General features: G+C 35.0%; 1 protein-coding gene across 2 annotated transcripts in view; it reads left to right on the top strand.

The window, feature by feature from the left end:
- Positions 1–6,546, top strand: part of RPS6KA6 (ribosomal protein S6 kinase A6) — a 202,588-nt gene extending 196,042 nt beyond the window's left edge. For both annotated transcript variants that reach the window (XM_045471066.1, XM_045471065.1), the window contains one exon: positions 3,629–6,546. In XM_045471066.1, the coding sequence (XP_045327022.1) occupies positions 3,629–3,754 (126 nt within the window). In that variant the 3' untranslated portion in view covers positions 3,755–6,546. The remainder of the gene's footprint in view (positions 1–3,628) is intronic.
- The last annotated feature ends 13,537 nt before the right edge of the window (positions 6,547–20,083 follow it).

The raw sequence follows: 20,083 nt of genomic DNA, 5'->3' as shown, positions 1-20,083 counted from the left end.
TAAATAGATGTTAAAAAAATTAAAAAAAAAATTTGTTAAATATTGGAAATGAAATTTGCTAAGAGTAGATTTCACGTGCTTTCATCAAAACAATATGATAACTATGTGATTTGTTCATTAGCTTGACTATAGTAATCATTGTACTATGTATATGCACATCAAAATGTGTTCCATGTCTTAAATATATACAACTTATATTAAAAACAAAATTCTTGTTCCTTCTATCCCGACTTTCTTGAGGGTTTTTATTAAGAAAAGATGCTGAATTTTGTCAAATGCTTTTTCTGCATCGATTGACAGGATCTTACCTTTTATTAATGTGATGTATCACATTGATTGATTTGTGAATGTTGAACCAGACCTGCAGCCCAGGAATGAATCCCACTTGATCATGGTGAATAATTCTTTTTTTTTTTAATTTTTTTTTTTCAACGTTTATTTATTTTTGGGACAGAGAGAGACAGAGCATGAATGGGGGAGGGGCAGAGAGAGAGGGAGACACAGAATCGGAAACAGGCTCCAGGCTCTGAGCCATCAGCCCAGAGCCCGACGCGGGGCTCGAACTCACGGACCGCGAGATCATGACCTGGCTGAAGTCGGACGCTTAACCGACTGCGCCACCCAGGCGCCCCGGTGAATAATTCTTTTTATATGCTGTTGAATTCGATTTACTAGAATCTTATTGAGACTTTTGCATCCATATTGATCAGGGATATTGGCCTGTAATTCTCTTTTTTTACTGGGTCTCTGTCTGGTTTAAGAATCCAAATAATGCTGGCTTCATAGAAAGTCGGGATAGAAGGAACATACTTAAACATCATAAAAACCATTTATGAAAACCCACAGCTAATATCATTCTCAATGGGGAAAAAGTGACAGCTTTCTCCCTGAGATCAGGAACACGACAAGGATGTCCACTCTCACCGCTATTGTTTAACATAGTGTTGGAAGGTCTAGCATCATCAATCAGACAACAAAGAGATATCAAAGGCATCCAAATTGGCAAAGATGAAGTCAAGCTTTCACTTTTTGCAGAGAACATGATACTATACATGGAAAACCCGGTAGACTCCACCAAAAGTCTGCTAGAACTGATACATGAATTCAGCAAAGCCGCAGGATACAAAATCAATGTACAGAAAACAGTTGCATTCTTACACTAATAATGAAGCAACAGAAAGACAAATAAAGAAACTGATCCCATTCACAATTGCACCAAGAAGCTTAAAATACCTAGGAATCAACCTAACCAAAGATGTAAAATATCTGTATGCTGAAAACTATAGAAAGCTTATGAAGGAAATTGAAGAAGATACAAAGAAATGGAAAAATATTCCGTGCTCATGGATTGGAAGAATAAATATTGTTAAAATGTCAATACTACCCAAAGCCATCTACACACTCAATGCAATCCCAATCAAAATTGCACCAGCATTCTTCTCGAAACTAGAACAAGCCATCCTAAAATTCATATGGAACCACAAAAGGCCCCGAATAGCCAAAGTAATTTTGAAGAAGAAGACCAAAGCAGGAGGCATCCCAATCCCAGACTTTAGCCTCTACTACAAAGCTGTAATCATCAAGCAGCATGATATTGGCCCAAAAACAGACACACAGACCAGTAGAATAGAATAGAAACCCCAGAACTAGACCCACAAATGTATGGCCAACTAATCTTTGACAAAGCAGGAAAGAATATCCAATGGAAAAAAGACAGTCTCTTTAACAAATGGTGCTGGAAAAACTGGACAGAAACATGCAGAAGAATGAAACTAGACCACTTTCTCATACCATTCACAAAAACCAACTCAAAATGAATAAAGGACCTGAATGTGAGACACGAAGCCATCAAAACCCTAGAGGAGAAAGCAGGAAAAAACCTGTCTGACTTCAGCCGCAGCAATTTCTTACTTAACACATCTCCAAAGGCAAGGGAATTAAAAGCAAAAAGGAACTATTGGGACCTCATGAAGCTGCAAAACCTCTGCACAGGAAAGGAAACAATCAACAAAACTAAAAGGCAACCAACGGTATGGGAAAATATATTTGCAAATGACATACCGGTCAAAGGGCTAGTATCCAAAATCTATAAAGAGCTCACCAAACTCCACACCCAAACAACAAATAATCCAGTGAAGAAATGGGCAGAAAACATGAATAGACACTTGTCTAAAGAAGACATCCAGATGGCCAAAAGGCATATGAAAAGATGCTCAACGTCGCTCCTCATCAGGGAAAAACAAATCAAAACCACACTCAGATATCACCTCATGCCAGTCAGAGTGGCTAAAATGAACAAATCAGGAAACTAAACATGCTGGAGAGGATGTGCAGAAACGGGAACCCTCTTGCACTGTTGGTGGGAATGCAAACTGGTGCAGCCGCTCTGGAAAACAGTGTGGAGGTTCCTGAAAAAATTAAAAAGAGACCTACCCTATGACCCAGCAATAGCACTGCTAGGAATTTGCCCAAGGGATACAGGAGTGCTGATGCATAGGGGTACTTGTACCCCAGTGTTTATAGCAGCATTCTCAATGATAGCCAAAATATGGAAAGAGCCTAAGTGTCCGTCAACTGATGAATGGATAAAGAAATTGTGGTTTATATACACAATGGAATACTACGTGGCAATGAGAAAGAATGAAATATGGCCTTTTGTAGCCACGTGGATGGAACTGGAGAGTATTATGTTAAGTGAAATAAGCCATACAGAGAAAGACAGATGCCATATGTTTTCACTCTTATGTGGATCCTGAGAAACTTAACAGAAGTCTATGGGGGAGGGGAAGAAAAAAAAGAGGTTAGAGCGGGAGAGAGCCAAAGCATAAGAGACTCTTAAAAACTGAGAACAAACTGAGGGTTGATGGGGAGTGGGAGGGAGGGGAGGGTGGGTGATGGGTATTGAGGAGGACCCCTTTTGGGATGTGCACTGGGTGTTGTATGGAAACCAATTTGACAATAAATTTCATTTTAAAAAAATTTTTTAAAAAGGAATAAACCTTGTTGACTTAAGAAAAAAAACATAACAGAGTTATGATAGTTCTGTAATGTGTGTGTCTATTGTGACTGGACATGAAATCTTTGTTAGTTGATAAAAAAAAAACATTCTTGGGGCGTCTGGGTGGCTCAGTCATTTGAGCGTCAGACTTCAGCTCAGGTCATGATCTCAGAGCACATGGGTTCAAGCCCCACCTCAGGCTCTGTGCTGACAACTCAGAGGCTAGAGCCTACTTCGGATTCTGTGTCTCCCTCTCTCTCTGCCCCTCCCCCACTCACACTCTGTCTCTCTCTGTCTCTCAAAAACACATTTTAAAATAGTTTAAAAATTTTTAAATAAAATTCTTAAAGCATTTAAAACACATTACATGAGTGATGAAAGTCTGATAAAAATAATACATTTTAGTGTTTTAAAAATTTGTAAGCAGCATAATCATTGAAATAAAAAAATATATACAAGGTATATTCAGGTATTAATTCGTGAAAGGAACATTAATGCATAGATCAAGTATACTCAATTATTTTCCTAAGAAATAAGGTTGTATTGTAGTTAAATCTCTCATGATATAATGTGGAAATTTTTTACCTCCAGAGATTGTTATTCAGTTTGTCTTATTTCTCATTATTTTAGGGAGTAGTGGTCACCACATGTTCTGCCCTGACTCACAAGACCTTTCAACCAGTCCTTGAGCCTGTTGCTGCTTCAAACTTAGCTCAGCGACGGAGCATGAAAAAACGAACATCAACTGGCCTATAAGATTTCTAGTGTTCCTTAGCCAGACTGGATGAAGAGAAAATTAAATGTGTGGCTTTTTGACTAATCTTATATCAAAGGCATTGTTTTCTGGTACATTACTTGAATATTCTGTTTAAGCCTCCTTTTTTAGGGAGATGAGATAAAAAAAAATATACAGGTCCACAGTATTCATACTCTATGTTGTTTTGTAGTGGTGTCCAAGTGTTTAAATATATAATTGGTGTCTACAAGGTCCTAACAACTTCTCTGCACACTAACTTGTAAAGTTCCTTTCAAATAAAGTTATTTTAATAGTTTTTCTAGTTTCATAAAATAATGATTTGGGGAATCAGTACCAACAATCAGGATGCAAATACAATAGTATAATGCCAAGCAATGTCAATATTTTTAACATCAGATCCTGAAGAATAGGCTTTTTTAAAAAAGAAAACAAACAAAAATGTATTGTACAAACTTGTTTTTGCATACAACCAAAGGACTACATTCATTTGTGCTAATACATGAGCTCCTGATATAGTTGGTGCCAAAATTTTTACAGAATCAAATCACAGATTATGTATTCAGACAGACCTATATATTATCCATAAATGTCCTCATCTAGAAATAAAGGTTTCCATAAGACCTCTGTAAATTTTACATCTAATGAAATTATGGTACAAATGAATAAATTTTGTAGCCAAAGGCTTTATAATTGGTCTTGTAATCTACTAAATAGGTTATAATTAAGCCTTTGAAAATAAAGTACATGTGTTGATACCACCTTCATGATATGTAGACATACTTTCAATTTACTCAATTGGATTTAATCATATTTTTCCCTTTGGTAATGAACTACATTTTTGTCTTTGGACTTTCAAAATTTAATTACAGTGTAGTGTATTAATTTACCTTGAATCCTATGGTTATATAGTTTAAATTTTATTGTAATGGACTTGTGGGCTTAGCCCACATGATATAATACAATGCATTTCAGTAAACTTTAAACATTGCTACAAAGAGATAAACTAACATTTTGAAAAGAAAATAATATTAATAATCTACATAAAATTTGAGCACATTTTAAATCTTATTTATGAAAAAAGTCTGGCAAAATTGGTCTTATTTTTAAATTTATGATTTAGAACCATGGGGTAGTATATATTGTTATCTCAAATGACAGAATTTTAAAGAATCTTTTCATTTTGTTGAAGAAAATACCATTACTACTACTACTACTACTACTACTACTACTACTACTACTGACAGAAAGAACTCATGAATGTAAACTGGAGGATATTACAGCTTTGTTTAGTGAATATAAGCGAACAACTTGTGTGTGCTAAGTGTACTGTTTTTTGTGTATTTTGCTTAATCCAGAGAGCAAGCTGATTACTAAGCACTGAAGTATAAAATTTAGTCTAGAAGACTTGTAACTTTGGTATTCAATAAAGGAAACTATACATATTCTCTTTATAATATAAGTGATATATATTCCATGTAAAAAGATCTGTTTCTTTGGTATGATGTATAAAAGTATACATCTTTACTTTGAGGTGTCTTTTGTAATAATTGAAAGATTTAAAAACATCTAATGCCACATGGAAAACATTATTTAGTAATAGACATGTACCATATCTTGTGGATTTTTCTTTCTCAATTTTGCCTTTTTTTTCCTCATTTTGCTTTCTTACTAGAATTACTTGCATGTAACCATTTGTGTTCATATATTCTGACTTACTTTCCTCTTGTCATTATCTTATTGGTGCTGTCATGCCTTCTTTTTATCAGAATTAATATGACAAACTTAGAGGTATGATTTTGGTGTTGGACTTTTCAGAACAAAGATACAATTTCCAAGTATTCTTTTCAAGTAATAGCATTAGGGTATGTGAAATTGGAAAGTGCAAAATTATCACAAAATAACTTACAATCTTTCTATATTAATTAATCTTTCCATATAATTAATTACAATCTTTCTAAATTAATTAATGGTTTTTAAAAGTAGATTATCTTAATTAATTTCTCACTGAGGTTGCTCAGAGGGGTAATATTATACAGTCCTTTCATGAATGGAACACAATCAGAATTAAGCAATGAACAGCAAGATTCTTCATCACTCAATGAGGATTGAAAAATTATAAAAAGACACAGAAACACTAGTAGATTTTCCCAATAATGGTGCAAAACTTTTCTGCTGGAAAATTCAAACAAAGTAGATTTAAAAAAGTAGTAGGGACAACTTTAGTATAAGGGAAATCTTCAAATTATACTCTAATTTTATAGAAGGAATCCAGATAGGGACGCTTACTCATGTACTTTTTGGCTAGAGCAATAAATTCATATGTAAATGGGAGCTGTTTTGGTGGGGTTCCTATAAATGCTTAACCAGTAAAAACAAATCCTTTCTATAAAATTTTAGTATACTGTGGTTTCTAATGGATTCATGAACAATTAATTTGCATTGCTTTTCTTTTTAGTTGATGGTTCTTGCTAGTATTTACTGATAGCACAATTTAGGAGTTTTGTTGTTCTGGAAAGGAGAGGATATTGTATTCTTATTTTCCTCAGAGGGAAAACATCATGTTTGCCCAGAAAGACTAAGAATCTATGGTCCTAAAGCGCATGTTATCGTAAGTAAACACAGGAAGCCATTGGTAAGTAAATTAAAACGTAGTGGTGGTGATTTTGTGGGGGTGAAATGGTTTCATCCAATTCATGAAAATCAAACTTGAGCCTATTTTGTTAGACACAGAAATGCCTAAACATTAATTTTTGCAATGTATTGCTATCAGTAATTAAACATAAAAAAAACATTTTTATAGTACGTCTGGTTAATCCAAAAGGATTTCTTATGTGTAGACAACCCACAAACTTAAGAATAGATGTTTAATGCTTACAATGTCTCCTCATTGAACATTCATGTTAGTGTATATAGAAATATACTCATACTGATCGAATAGTATTTCCCTGGAAGTAAGAGGCCCTTCATATATGAAAAAAGGAAATAATAAACCTGCTTAACTTGGCCTTAAGATCAACTAGAAAACTTAGGTTTTAAACTAGGCAAAATATGTCTCTGGCATTCTGTATATTCTCTTTCTCCTGCTTTCCAGTCCCCACATGCTATCCTACTTGACTACCTCACAGAGGACTCCATGATTAAAGCTTACTCCAGAAGGATTTTGTGCCCCAAAGTACCTCACAAGCTTTCCCCTCCCCAAATCAGAGCTTCCATTCTCAAAAAGTAGTTATATTCAGCTAAAAGGGTGAAAGGAGAATTATCTTGATAAATTAATTCTCATTTTTCTGTCAATGGCTCATAAATAATTGGTATTTTTGAAGGAAGTTGCCCATTAATTTAATGAATTTCTAGTTGCTGGATTTTTAGGCAGTTTAACCAGATGAGAATAATTTTTTATCAGTTATTATCAGGAAAGATACTTCGGGACAAGGAATTTACACAGTATGCCCCAGGATCAGATTATCCCATAAATGATTTCCTTTTTGCACTGCTTCATCCTTTCTACTTTTCAAAATTCTTTTTCTCTTCCAAGAAATTTCCATGATTTTTTAATAATTTTTTATCATTTACATTTTGGTTTTATTTTTTTTTATTTTTTAAAATTTACATCCAAATTAGTTAGCGTATAGTACAACAATGATTTCAGGAGTAGATTCCAAACTTTTTAATCACAGTGAACTTCTATGACAGAACGGTATGGAGGGAGACAGTTGCTAAATGCACGTTTATCTGTATTGTTGTTTCTCATAGTATATAACCTATGACATAAGGAGTCTCCAGCCCATCCCCCCAGCCTCTATCCCTGTTTTTTGATAAGCAAGAGTATAGAAAGGTTGAATGCAATATCAGTGGAGTCCAAGTCTCTAGATCCTTTGTCTACGTTTCAGGACACAGAGATCCTCAATGTTACTTCTCAACAAGAATGAAAGCCATATTAAGTATAGCCTGGTCAACTTCAATCAAACTACTTTAGAACAATTTCTTACATTTCAAAACCTACTTAGGTATTTTTGATGTGTATCTCAGTATAAATAATTGCTGAAATTAACAGAACAATTCAGTAGTGTGCTATCTGCCTTCCTATGCAAGAGTGTAGTGGCATTGATAATGATTATTAACAAATACATTATACTTATGGATGCACTGTTCCTGGTTTTATTCTTTCAATATAGTAAAATCCATCAAATAATTTGAATAAAGTGATAATGCTTGATCACCTAAAATTCAGTTTGGTTGAAGGTATTTAAGTCCTAAATTATAGGGATAAGTTTCTTTGAAATAAAAAGAAAAACACTAAGGAAAAGTATTTTTAGAATGTAGTAATTCAAGTTTGTATACATATATTCCACAAATTATGTACCTTTTATTGACCAGCAAGAAATATTAGTAAATGCTTAGAAATAAGTCCATGTGTGATTACGAAGTTAGGATTTGTTCTATATTCACATTTCTAAACCTTCAATAGTCAATAGTCATCATTGGATGACTGTTTTGCTTTCATACTATTTGTCTAATTATGTGAACGAATTTTCTCTTCAAAAGGTATTTATTAAACACCTAATTTTATGCAGAACAGTTCCGCATATTTTTTGCAGAATATACTATGTGCATTAGTTTCTTAATAAATTGTCACAATGTGACCAATTGGATTTATTTGCTTTTTTCTTTCCTATAAAACTAATAATGCTCAGGTCACATTTGGGTTCTCCAGTTCACTCTCTGAAACTGATACCACTAATAGCAAAAAATGTAAGTTTGTTCTTAATTATAATAAAATTATTTCTAACATCACAAAAGCATTCTAGCAAAAAAAAATGTTTTAAGTTATACAAGAAACCTTAATTAAATATCCAAATGCCAGCATGGTTTGGGAATGAGAATTTATATTGCATTAAATTACACAGTACAAAAAAAAAGAGAGAATATGTTTTTTCTGTATTTTATTTAAAAAAAAAACAATAAGTAGGGTTAGTAGATGTGAGTTACATAGGGTTTATGCAGCTATAACATGTTTGCTATAGTTACAATAAGAAAAAATGTCTTTCCAACACTTCCCATACATTTTGGGATTCCTAAACTTATTTTCTGATGTAAAAAATATAATTACTGGCATTTTATCGCACTTCTCAAGGCAGAAATGGTGTTAAATAGAAATTGTGTGTAAATTTGAACCACATGTACTTAAAAACTTAAAAGTTTCAATTAAGAAAACAAGGTCCCCAACATTCAAATAACTATATTTTTTTCTCTGATAAATTATGGAATTAACACCATCATTTATTTTATAACTGTTTTCTTTAAAGCACTGTTACTTTTGACATTAAAGTTTCCGTTGTACTTTTTTCATGTAAAACCAAGTCCAGTAGTACATTTTACAGTGTTTTTTTTTTCCTCACAGTGCTGCTAAATAAATTGTTATCATTTTGAATTTACAACATGCCAAAGATGTCATAGAAATTATATTTATTTTTGTTCTTGTTAAAACTCTGTAAGTAACATTTATCATGATATCATGTTAAATTACTGGCATTCTCTAGGTACTGAATAAAAAGGCTGTGACTTTCTAACACTTTAAAATTGACCTTGTTTCATTATTTATAGATGTAAAACTGTGTCTACTTTTATAAACACAGACAGCTATTTGCACATTTTATTAAAACCTGTTCAATATTGTTTAGGAGCCAGTTATAATAAAAGTGTTTCATGATATTTATGCATATACCTTGAGATTTCCTGAGATGTAAAATTTCCCACTTTAAGATTACTCTTCTAATGTTTCTTTAAGGCAAAGTAATTTAAGAAAATGAAGATGAAAACTTAACAGTAGTTTTAGGCTTTATCAGGAAAATACATTTGTCTGAAAGTTAGTTGAGGTGGCAACCTTTTCTACAGTATGTAAAAATTAAAACCTTAGTCTCTAAGTACTGAAAAAATTATTTTAAGTTTGGTATCAAGTAGAATTACATAAATTGTGCCTATCCACAAAAAGTCATACAGTTGTAGGCCATGTTAGGATATAGCAGTTATGCATACACATTTAGACATGATTTTATAGAAGGTTCAAAAATGCATTTAGAGCCTGGAAATCAGAATCTCTATGTACCTCTTCTATATTTCTAAACTTCTTAAAGGTAAACAGGATAGACACTAGGGCAACTTTGGGAAGTCTGCAAAAATTGCTTTCCCACAGCCGCCTCTTTTTCATTTATCTTCTACTTTTACTTCTTTCATACCTCCCATCCCTCCAACCCCTTAGTAAAATATCTGATAGCCATTTATACATCATCATACTTTAAGCAGCTTATTTGCACTGAACTTCTTTCTGCATTTTTGTAAGCATTAGCTACCAAGATAAGAATGTGTTTTTTGGTCTGTGGGGCCCTGAATTAATTCAGGCCTACCAGGCTAAAGCTGACTTAATCTTCCTAAGTTGACTTTGAAGGTATGATAAGGGGTGGAAGAAGCAGAACACAATTTGTTTCTCCCATGATTCCAAGGTGCCCTTCTATTTACTTGGAGAGATAGACTGAAAATATTGGGAGACCTATTTTTGAAGGTGGAAAATATGTCCTTTTACCACTAGCTTCTTCTAGAATTAGAACATGCTCTATTCAAGCCTGCAGCTGCCTCTCTTTTTTTTTTTTTTTTTGGTAGTGTATTTTTTTTATTTTTATTTTTGAGAGAGTGAGCGGGAGAGGGGCAGAGAAAGAGGGAGACAGGATCCCAAGTACACTCTGCATCAACAGAACAGAGCCTGATGTGGGGCTTGAACTCAAACTGTGAGATCATGACCTGAGCCAAAGTCAGACGTTCAACCAACTGAGCCACCCAGGCACCCCAGCAGCCTCTCTTTCTATATCTTTCCTTGCCTTATCCCTATGACCCACCTCCCTAAGTACAGGTTAGAACCCAGGGCATTCCTTTTCTCTTTGCTGTAAGACTCTCAGGTACATTTGCTATATTTCCTGAACTTATATACTTTAGAGTTTTCTCTTTTTTATTATTTTAAAGTAAGCTACTTTATTTGACCTCTGATTATTCAGATTCTGACAAAAACACATTTTCTTTGTTAATAAATGCATTTTTAACTTAACAGACATATGTTGTGCTTCTGTGCCAGATACTATTACTAATTTTATTTTCTTCTAAAAGATATGCAAGCTTGCTTATAGTAACAGACATGTATCCAATAAGGCTATTAAAATTGAAACAAAAAAAAAACATTAAATGAAAAGCATTCCCCCCAGCCAGAACTAATAGATAATTGAATTAAACATTGAATTTAGCTCTGAGCTTCATGACAGGAAAGGCAAGATGAGAAAATCAGCAGGTTATGTAATAAATATATGACAAGAAGCATGAGAATTCAGCAAGAGATTTTTTTGCTGATACTAATGTTTCAAAATATTTAACATAGGATAATTTGATGCTAGGGGCATTCAAATGAATGTCTTTAACCATGGTTTTACAGGAAACCCATTAGGCTCTTTATAGATTCAGGCGCTAATACTTAATTCAAAATGGGTTAAACAAGCAGAATGGATTTATTGGCTGGATTCATATCTTAGGCAATTTCATGGGGACATTTTTTTTCCATCTTTCAAATCTCAGTGTTGACCTATTCTCAGACTCTACATGGTGGCAAGATGGCAGCAACAGGTCCAAACTATGCCTCCTCTTTCATGTTCAACTCTGGGAGGAGAGTCAACACCACAAAAAATACTTGAACAGAAAATGGGAAGAGGAGTGATCCTTCTGATGGAAATTGATGTAACCCTGAGAAGGGCAAATTGACACAGCATAACAAATCATGTCTGCTGTTATTTTGGCTACCCAATATCTTTCCCACATATATACTTTTAAAAATGCCTACATGTATATAAATGTACCATTCTTCCTCAAACAGAATACCCAAAGTCTCATCCACTTAAGTAATGTACTTTCAGAACCAGGAATTCTACGTGATGTGCAGGTCCTTCAATCAGGGATGCTGGATAACTTATGGCTAAGATTTGTTGTTTCTCTTCAGTGTGGTTATGTGTTTTATTTGAAATTCATTTGGGCTTATTTGTTCCAACTTAGTTTCAATTTTAGCACCCTCATCCCATTCTTCTTGGTTTATTTAAATTGAGATATAACTGACATATAGTACTGTATTAGTTCTAGGTGTATGACATAATAATTTGATATATATACATATATATTGCAAAATTATTGTCAGAATAAGTTTATTCACCACCTATCACCACACATACATACAGATATTTATTTATTGTGATGAGAACTTTTAAGATCTACTCTCTTAACAAATTTTGAATATACAATACAATATTATTAACTATAGTCACCGTGCTGTAACATTTCATCCTTGTGACTTATTTACCTTATGGCTGAAAGTTTTTACCTTTTTAAAAAAATTTGTAATGTTCATTTATTTTTGAAAGAGAGAGACAGAAATAGAGTGTGAACAGGGGAGGGGCAGAGAGAGAGGGAGACACAGAATCGGAAGCAGGCTCCAGACTCTGAGATGTCAGCATGGAGCCCAGCGCAGGGCTGGAACTCATGAACCATGAGATCATGACCTGAGCTGAAGTCAGACGCTCAACCGACTGAGCCACCCAGGCATCCCTTAAAGTTTTCACCTTTTGAATGCCATTACCCATTAAAATTTTTTATTGTTCTACATATGTTTGAATATGTAGAACTTCAACATGTTTCCAAAAATCAAACCTATACAGAAAGTTATACTCCAAGAACTGTCACCCTTATCTGTATCCTCTCTACCCCATTTTCCTACACCCCTTGTAGATAACCAAATTCATTGTTTTCTGGTTCATCCTTTCAATGTTTCTTTATGTAAAGATAAACTGACATATGTATGTATTATTCTTTTCCCTTTTTTCTTTCACAAAAGATAGCATGCTGTAAGTGTTCTCTTGTGCTTTATTTTTCACTTGATGTATTTTGGAAATCCGTATCAGTTCATAGATACCCTCCATATTCCTTTTTAGAGCTGCATAGTACTTTATTGTGTATGTGTGCTATAGTTTATTTAACCAAACTCCTATTCTTCTGTGTTTACATAGTTTCCAATATTTTTAATAACAAACAGTGCTGCCTTGTGTGTATACATTTTCATATTGTTGAAGTTATGGTCAGTATTTATAAAATAAGATTGGTTAATTGACGGGTAACTACATATGTAATTTTATTAGCTATTGCCAAAATCCCCTCAATAGGAGTTACACTATTTTGCATTCTACCCAGCAATGCATGAGCACCTGTTTTTCCATAGCTTCATCAATAAAGTGTATTGACAGGCTTTGGTATTTTTGTCAAGCTGAAGAATGATAAATAACATCTCAGAATAATTTTAGCTTGAATTTCTCTTATTTTGAATAAAATTGAACATATTTTTGTATGCTTGTGTCTACAGGATTCTGACTTCTTTATTCCTCAACTTTTATTTATTATTTATTTTTTTAATGTTGATTCATTTTTGAGAGACAAAGTACGAGTGGGCGAGAGGGAGAGAAAGAGGAAGACACAGAATCTGAAGCAGGCTCCAGTCTCTGAGCTGACACCACTGAGCCTGACCCAGGGCTTGAACTCATAGACCGTGAGATTATGACCTGAGTCGGACGTTTAACCGACTGAGTCACCCAGGTGCCCATCAATTCCTCAACTTTTAAAAGTCCTTTAAATAAATTAAGGCTGTTAACCTTTATCTGTGATATACATTGCAAATATTTTCTCCCAGCTTTTCATTTGTTTTTGACTTTGCCCATGGTATTTTTTCATGAAAAAAATTAAAAAATGTTTTAAATCAAAATTATCATATTTATCTTTCATTGTAGCAAGGCTTTTAATCATAGTTAGGAAGCCTTTCCCAACACCCCAGGTAAAGTGTAACACATGTTTTCTTTTAGTATTTGTATACTTTTAAATTTTTCTTTGCATTCCTTTTGAATTTTATTCTTGTGTATGGTGTTAAGAATGTATCTAGTTTTATCCATTCCAAATGATTATCTAGTTTTCTCAACAGCAGTTATGAAAACACTTTCTCAAAGTGATTTGAGATATACTATTTGTATCATGAACTATACTTTTTATGTAGTTAGGTCTCTTTACTGGACCTTCTATTCTGTGCCACTTATTTGACTACCCAATGCTCAAATGTTACAGTATTTTACTTATGCAAGCTTCAGGGTATAATGTTTAAATTTTTCTTAATGTTTATTTTTGAGAATGACAGAGCATGAGCAGGGGAGGGGCAGAGAGAGAGGTGGGGGGGGGCAGAGGATCCAAAGCAGGCCCCAGGCTCTGAGCTGACAGCAGAGAGCCCAATGTGCGGCTTGAACCCACAAGCCATGAGATCACGACCTGAGCCAAAATTGGACGCTCAACTGACCGAGCCACCCAGGTGCCCATCATGATATAATGTTTAAATATCTGATGTGGCTAGTTCTCCTCACTTTAATAGCTCTTTTTTAAATGTTTAACTAGCCATTCTTGTGTGTTTATTTTTCTATATGAACTTTTGGATCAACATGCCTATGATTCATAGAAAAATATAATTAAATTTAATTACTCCCAACATATAATGGTGAAGATAAAACAGGATTATTGCAACAAAAATTTTCACTGGGTCATGTGAGAATGGGAAATGGTCCTCAGTCCATAGAATATAAACTATTTCTTAGTTGGAATAAGGATTTTCTTCCCTTGTAATGGAATGATGCCCTTACTCACTGATCTTTGAGCACCTGGTTCTTGAAGTATGTTTATTGCCCTTAAAGGCCACATCAGAAATAGGAATTTAATTGATCTTAATGAAAATTCTGTCCTTAGCAGCCTATTTTCTTTCAGTTCCCTTAGGCACTGTAAATTGACTTAGGCCAGTTGTTCTCAAAGTGCAGGCTATAAACCAGAAGCATTAGTATCATCTAGGAACTTGTTAGAAATGCAGATTATCAGGCCCACTGCAGACCTACTGAACTGGAAACTAGAGCTGGGACCCAGAGATGTCTGGGTTTAAATTCAGGCAATTTGATATATCCTTACATTTGAGAACTACTCATTTAAGGGTTGAATAAGTACAGGATTTTATTAGGTTTAAGAACCATGATAATATGGCACCTTTAAAAGTTCAGCATACTTTCAGGGACTTCCAGAGAAGATGGCTGAGTATGAGGATCCTAGGCTCACCCCATGCCATGGTTATACCTAGATAACACCCACATGAGAGTAAATAAACCATAAAAATGACCTGAAGACTGGCAGAACTGACTGTCCTCAGATAAATGTAGAGAAGAGGCTACATCTAAGAGGGTAGAAATGGTGGAGATGTGTTCAGGAGCCACAGGACTATCCATATGAGGGAGGCATGTTTGGGCATGAAGAAGCGAAAGGAGTAGATCCCACACCTAGTACCCCAGGTACTGGAGACCCACACTGGGAAGATGAATCTCCATAACATTTGGCTTTGAAAACCAGAGGGGCCAAACTTTGCTACTTCTTAAAATCAGTGGTGCTTAACACCTGGAATTTTAAAAATCAGCATCTCCACTCTGGAAGAGCCGGAGGATGATAGCAAACAGTCCTTGCCCTTAGACATCACAACAAACAGCCCTACTGAAATAAAGCATAGAAGCAGCAGCTTGAGAAATGCCTGGGATATACAGGGAAGATTTGTTTACTAATCTCAGAACACGTGCTGGAGGGGCAGAGATCTTTGGTAGACTTCTCAAATTACAAAAGGACACATGGGCACCATTTCCCTACCCCACCCCCAGCCTAGATAACACAGACACCTACAGAAACCAGCACAGCACAAAAGTTCTCTACCTAGCTTGCTAACAGAGAGTCCCACCCCCATACTCATCTGGGAAACTACTCCCTCTATCCTGGCCTCAGAAGTTTTCCCAGGTGGTCATAAGTCCTATCCCATAGAGGACCTATGCAAATGTTGTTGGCACACATGCTGTGCCCCAATGCTCTCCTGTGAAAACACCCCCTCCAACATGCCCTTGGCAGGAGACAATCCAAAGCAGTGTGACAAGCCTGGCAGGGTGCAAGCAGCCCCAACAGGGGACAACACCACTCCAAAGTGACTCCTGCCCCAGGAAGAAGGGAAGATAAACACACACCAGTCCAGCTTCAGCCCTGGCAGTGGGCAGGAAGCAGACATTTGGTCTAGCAATGGGTCTGCATACTAATGAAAGCTTCTCAGGGACAACACAAGAAGAGTGCCCTACATTTCAGTGCTGCCTCATCTCTGGCAAATGCCTAGTTTGACTCAACTCAAGCCCAAGGTGTCCCCAGACTTGCCCACTAATAACACAAAGACCAAACCCTTCCCACAACAAGAAGACAAGCATGGCTCTGCCACAACAGTAGGTCATAAGCAACACACATAGAAACCCTGGAGGTTCCAGGTTCTGGCGAATAGGGAAAATGCACTGCAAGACACTACAGAACATCTTCATAAGGCCACTACTCTCAAGAGCAGGGGACTTAGCTTACTTTCCTAACACATAGAAACAGACACAGAGAGACAACTAAAATTAGGAGATAGAGGAGATAGAGGAATATATCCCAAGGGAAAGAACAAAACAAAATCACAGCAACAGACCTAAATGAAATGAAGACACGTAATATGCCTGATAGAGAATTTAAAGCATCAGTCATAAAGATACTGGACTTGAGAAAAAAAGTGGAGGACCCTGTTGAGACCCTCAGTGAAGAGATAAAAAGCATAAGAAAGAACCAATAAGATATGAGGAACACAAAAACTGAAATTGAAAACACACTAGAGGGAATAAATAATAGACTAGAGGAATCAAAAGAATGGGTCAGTGACCTGAAGCACAAAGTAATGGAAAGCAACCAAGTTTAACAAGAGAGAAAAACAAATAATACAAAATGAAAATAGATTAAGGAAAACTCAGTAACACTATCAAGCCTAATAACATTCACATTATAGGATATCAAAAGTTGAGAAGAAAAAGAGAGCAGAAAATTTATTTAAAGAAATAACAGCTGAAAACTTCATTAATCTGGGGAAGAAAACAGAAATCCAGGTGAGGGGACACTGAGAGCCCCCCAAAAAATCAACCCACAGAGATTCACAGCAAGACACATATTAATCAAAATGGCAAAAAGTAGTGATAAAGAGAGAATTTTAAAAAGCAGCAAGAAAAAAGAAAATTATACACAAGGGAAACCCCATAAAGCTTTCAGCTGAGTTTTCAGCAGAAATATTGCAGACTAGAAGGGAGTGGCATGATATCGTCAAAGTGATCAAACAAACAAACAAACAAACTGTAACCAAGAATATTCTATCCAGCAAGACTATCATTAAGAATAGAAGGAGAGATAAAGAGTTTCCCCAATAAACAAAAGTTAAAGGAATTCATCACCACTAAAATATCTTTAAAAGAAATGTTAAAGGGGAGTCTTTGAATGGAAAGGAAAGAACGTAAGGGGGAGTAAGAAAATAGGAAGCACAAAAGCAGCAAAATTAAACATATTTATAAAAATCATTAAAAAAAGTAAAATAACATAAAATAAAAATCAGTCAAGTGATTCACAAAATAAAAGGATGTAAAATATGACACCATATACCTAAAACATGGGGGGAGAGGAGTAAAAATTTATTGCTTTTAGAATGGGCTCAAACTTGAGTGATCCCATCTACTTAATATATAGAGATGGCTATATGCATAAGATATTACATATAAACTTAATGGTAACTACAAATGAAAAACCAGAAATAAATATGCAAAAAATAAAGAGAAAGTAATCCAAGTATATCATTAAGGAAAGCCACCAAAACATAAGAGAAGAGAACAAGGGAAAACAGGAACAGAAAACTATAAAAACAAACATAAAACAAATAACAAAATGGCAATAAGTACATACTTATCAATAATTATTTGAATGTAAATGGACTAAGTGCTCCAGTAAAAGTACATAGGGTGACAGAATGATAAAAAATCAAGACCTATCTATATGCTGCCTACAAGAGATTCATTTCAGACCTAAAAACACACGCAGATGGAAAGAAAAGGGATGGAAAAGTGTTTACTCTGTAAATGGATGTAAAAAAAAAAGAAAGCTGGTGTTGCAAGACTTATATCAGAAAAAAACAGATTTTAAAACAAACATTGTAACAAGAGACAAAGGACACTACATAATCATAAAGAAAACAATCCTACAAGAAGATATAAAAATTGTAAATACACCCAGATATATAAAGGAGCTAAAAATAAACATAAAGGAAGTAATCAATAGAATACAAAACTAGGGGAGTTTAACACCCCACTTACATCAAAGGATAGATCATCCAATTAGAAAAGCAACCAGGAAACAGTGGCTTTGAATGACACATTGGACCAGATGGATGTAACAAATATATTCAGGACATTTCACTCTAAAACAGAAGAATACACATTTTTTTTCAAGAGCACATGGAACATTTCTTAGAATAGATCACGTTAGGCCACAAAACAAATCTCAACAAACTCAAAAAGATGGAAGTCATCCCATGCATCTCTTCTAACTACAATGCTATCAAACTATAAATCAATCAAAAATGTATCTGGGAAGAAAACAAATACAAGGAGATAAAAATAGCAGGCCACTAAACAATGATTGAGTCAACCAAGAAATCAAAGAGAAAATAAAAAAAAATACTCATGAAATAAGATCAGTCAGAAAAAAAATACCAAATGATTTCAATCATATGTGGAATTTAAGGAACAAAAAAAATAAATAAAAAAAGAGACAAACACAAAAACAGACTCCCAACTATAGAGAACAAATTGATGATTACCAGAGAGAAGTTGGGGGAGGGGGAATGGATGAAATAAGTAAAAGGGATTAAGAGTACACTTGTTGTGATGAGCAAATAACTAATGTATACAATTGTTGAATCACTGTATTGTATACCTGAAACTAATATAACACTATACATTAAGTATACTGGAATTAACAAAAATAGCATACTCTCAATTATTCTTATTTTGCTGAACACCATTAATTACTAAGTTTGCTAAATCATAATCTTTTTTTAAAATTTTTAATGTGTATTTATTTATTTTATTTTATTTTTTTTTAATTTTTTTTTTCAACGTTTTTTTTATTTATTTTTTTTTGGGACAGAGAGAGACAGAGCATGAACGGGGGAGGAGCAGAGAGAGAGGGAGACACAGAATCGGAAACAGGCTCCAGGCTCTGAGCCATCAGCCCAGAGCCTGATGCGGGGCTCGAACTCACGGACCGCGAGATCGTGACCTGGCTGAAGTCGGACGCTTAACCGACTGCGCCACCCAGGCGCCCCTAATGTGTATTTATTTTTAACAGAGAGAGACAGAGAGACAGAGAGACAGAGGATGAATGGGGGAGGGGCAGAGAGAGAGGGAGACATAGAATCTGAAGCAGGCTCCAGGCTCTGACCTATCAGCATGGAGCCCAACACGGGGCTCAAACTCATAAACCACGAGATCATGACCTGAGCCGAAGTCTGACACCCAACTGACTGAGCCATCCAAGAGCCCCCCTTTTTTAAAATTAAAAAAATTTTTTAATAATCTTTAAATATAGAATATATTCTGGAAAATTCTATTTCTCAACAAACCTGCTCATCCTTCTACCTTTCAATTTAATATCCTCTATTTTGACCTCTAACCATTTATAACAATAACCTTGGTGGGAAAGCATAATAGTGGTAATTGTTGCCTTTCTCTGAAAGGGATCTCAAGACTCCACACAGGAATCATTTGGAAGAGGCCTAGGGATTTCATTTCTATAATATCCCAATTTTATCTCTCATTTAGTTTCCAACACCTGCATTTTTTAATCATTAAATGTGACATTTTAGCCACCTCTTTTGCTACCACATAACAAAAGATTGCCAACTTCCCACCTCAAGATAGAGGGGTCATTAGTCCTACACCTTTGCTTAAGTCAGCCAATTCTATGTTTCAGGGTTCTGTCACTGGTAAATTCTATTTTATGTTAACAAATTTGATTGCAAGTGATGGAAAATTCATCTCAAGCTGTCAAAAAACCAAAGGTATTTAATGTGCCATATAATGAGAAAGTCCAGAGGTAGACCCAGATTCAGGCATTGATGAATATAAAGTTCAAATAATGTCATCAGAACTTGTTTTCTCTTCATCTCTTGACTGTACTTTCTTCCATGTGGGCTGATTCTCGGTTTCCACATGAGGAAAAATATTCTTCAGAGACTCCAAGTCTCTCCCATAATGTCCAAAAGGAGAGAGCAAGAGTATTAGAAGTCCTAATAGAAGTAGGGTCACTAG

This window comes from Leopardus geoffroyi, chromosome X (genome assembly GCF_018350155.1).
Source record: "Leopardus geoffroyi isolate Oge1 chromosome X, O.geoffroyi_Oge1_pat1.0, whole genome shotgun sequence".
NCBI lineage: Eukaryota > Metazoa > Chordata > Mammalia > Carnivora > Felidae > Leopardus > Leopardus geoffroyi.
The sequence above is the reverse complement of the archived record's forward strand: the minus strand, read 5'-3'. Positions and strand labels throughout refer to the sequence as shown.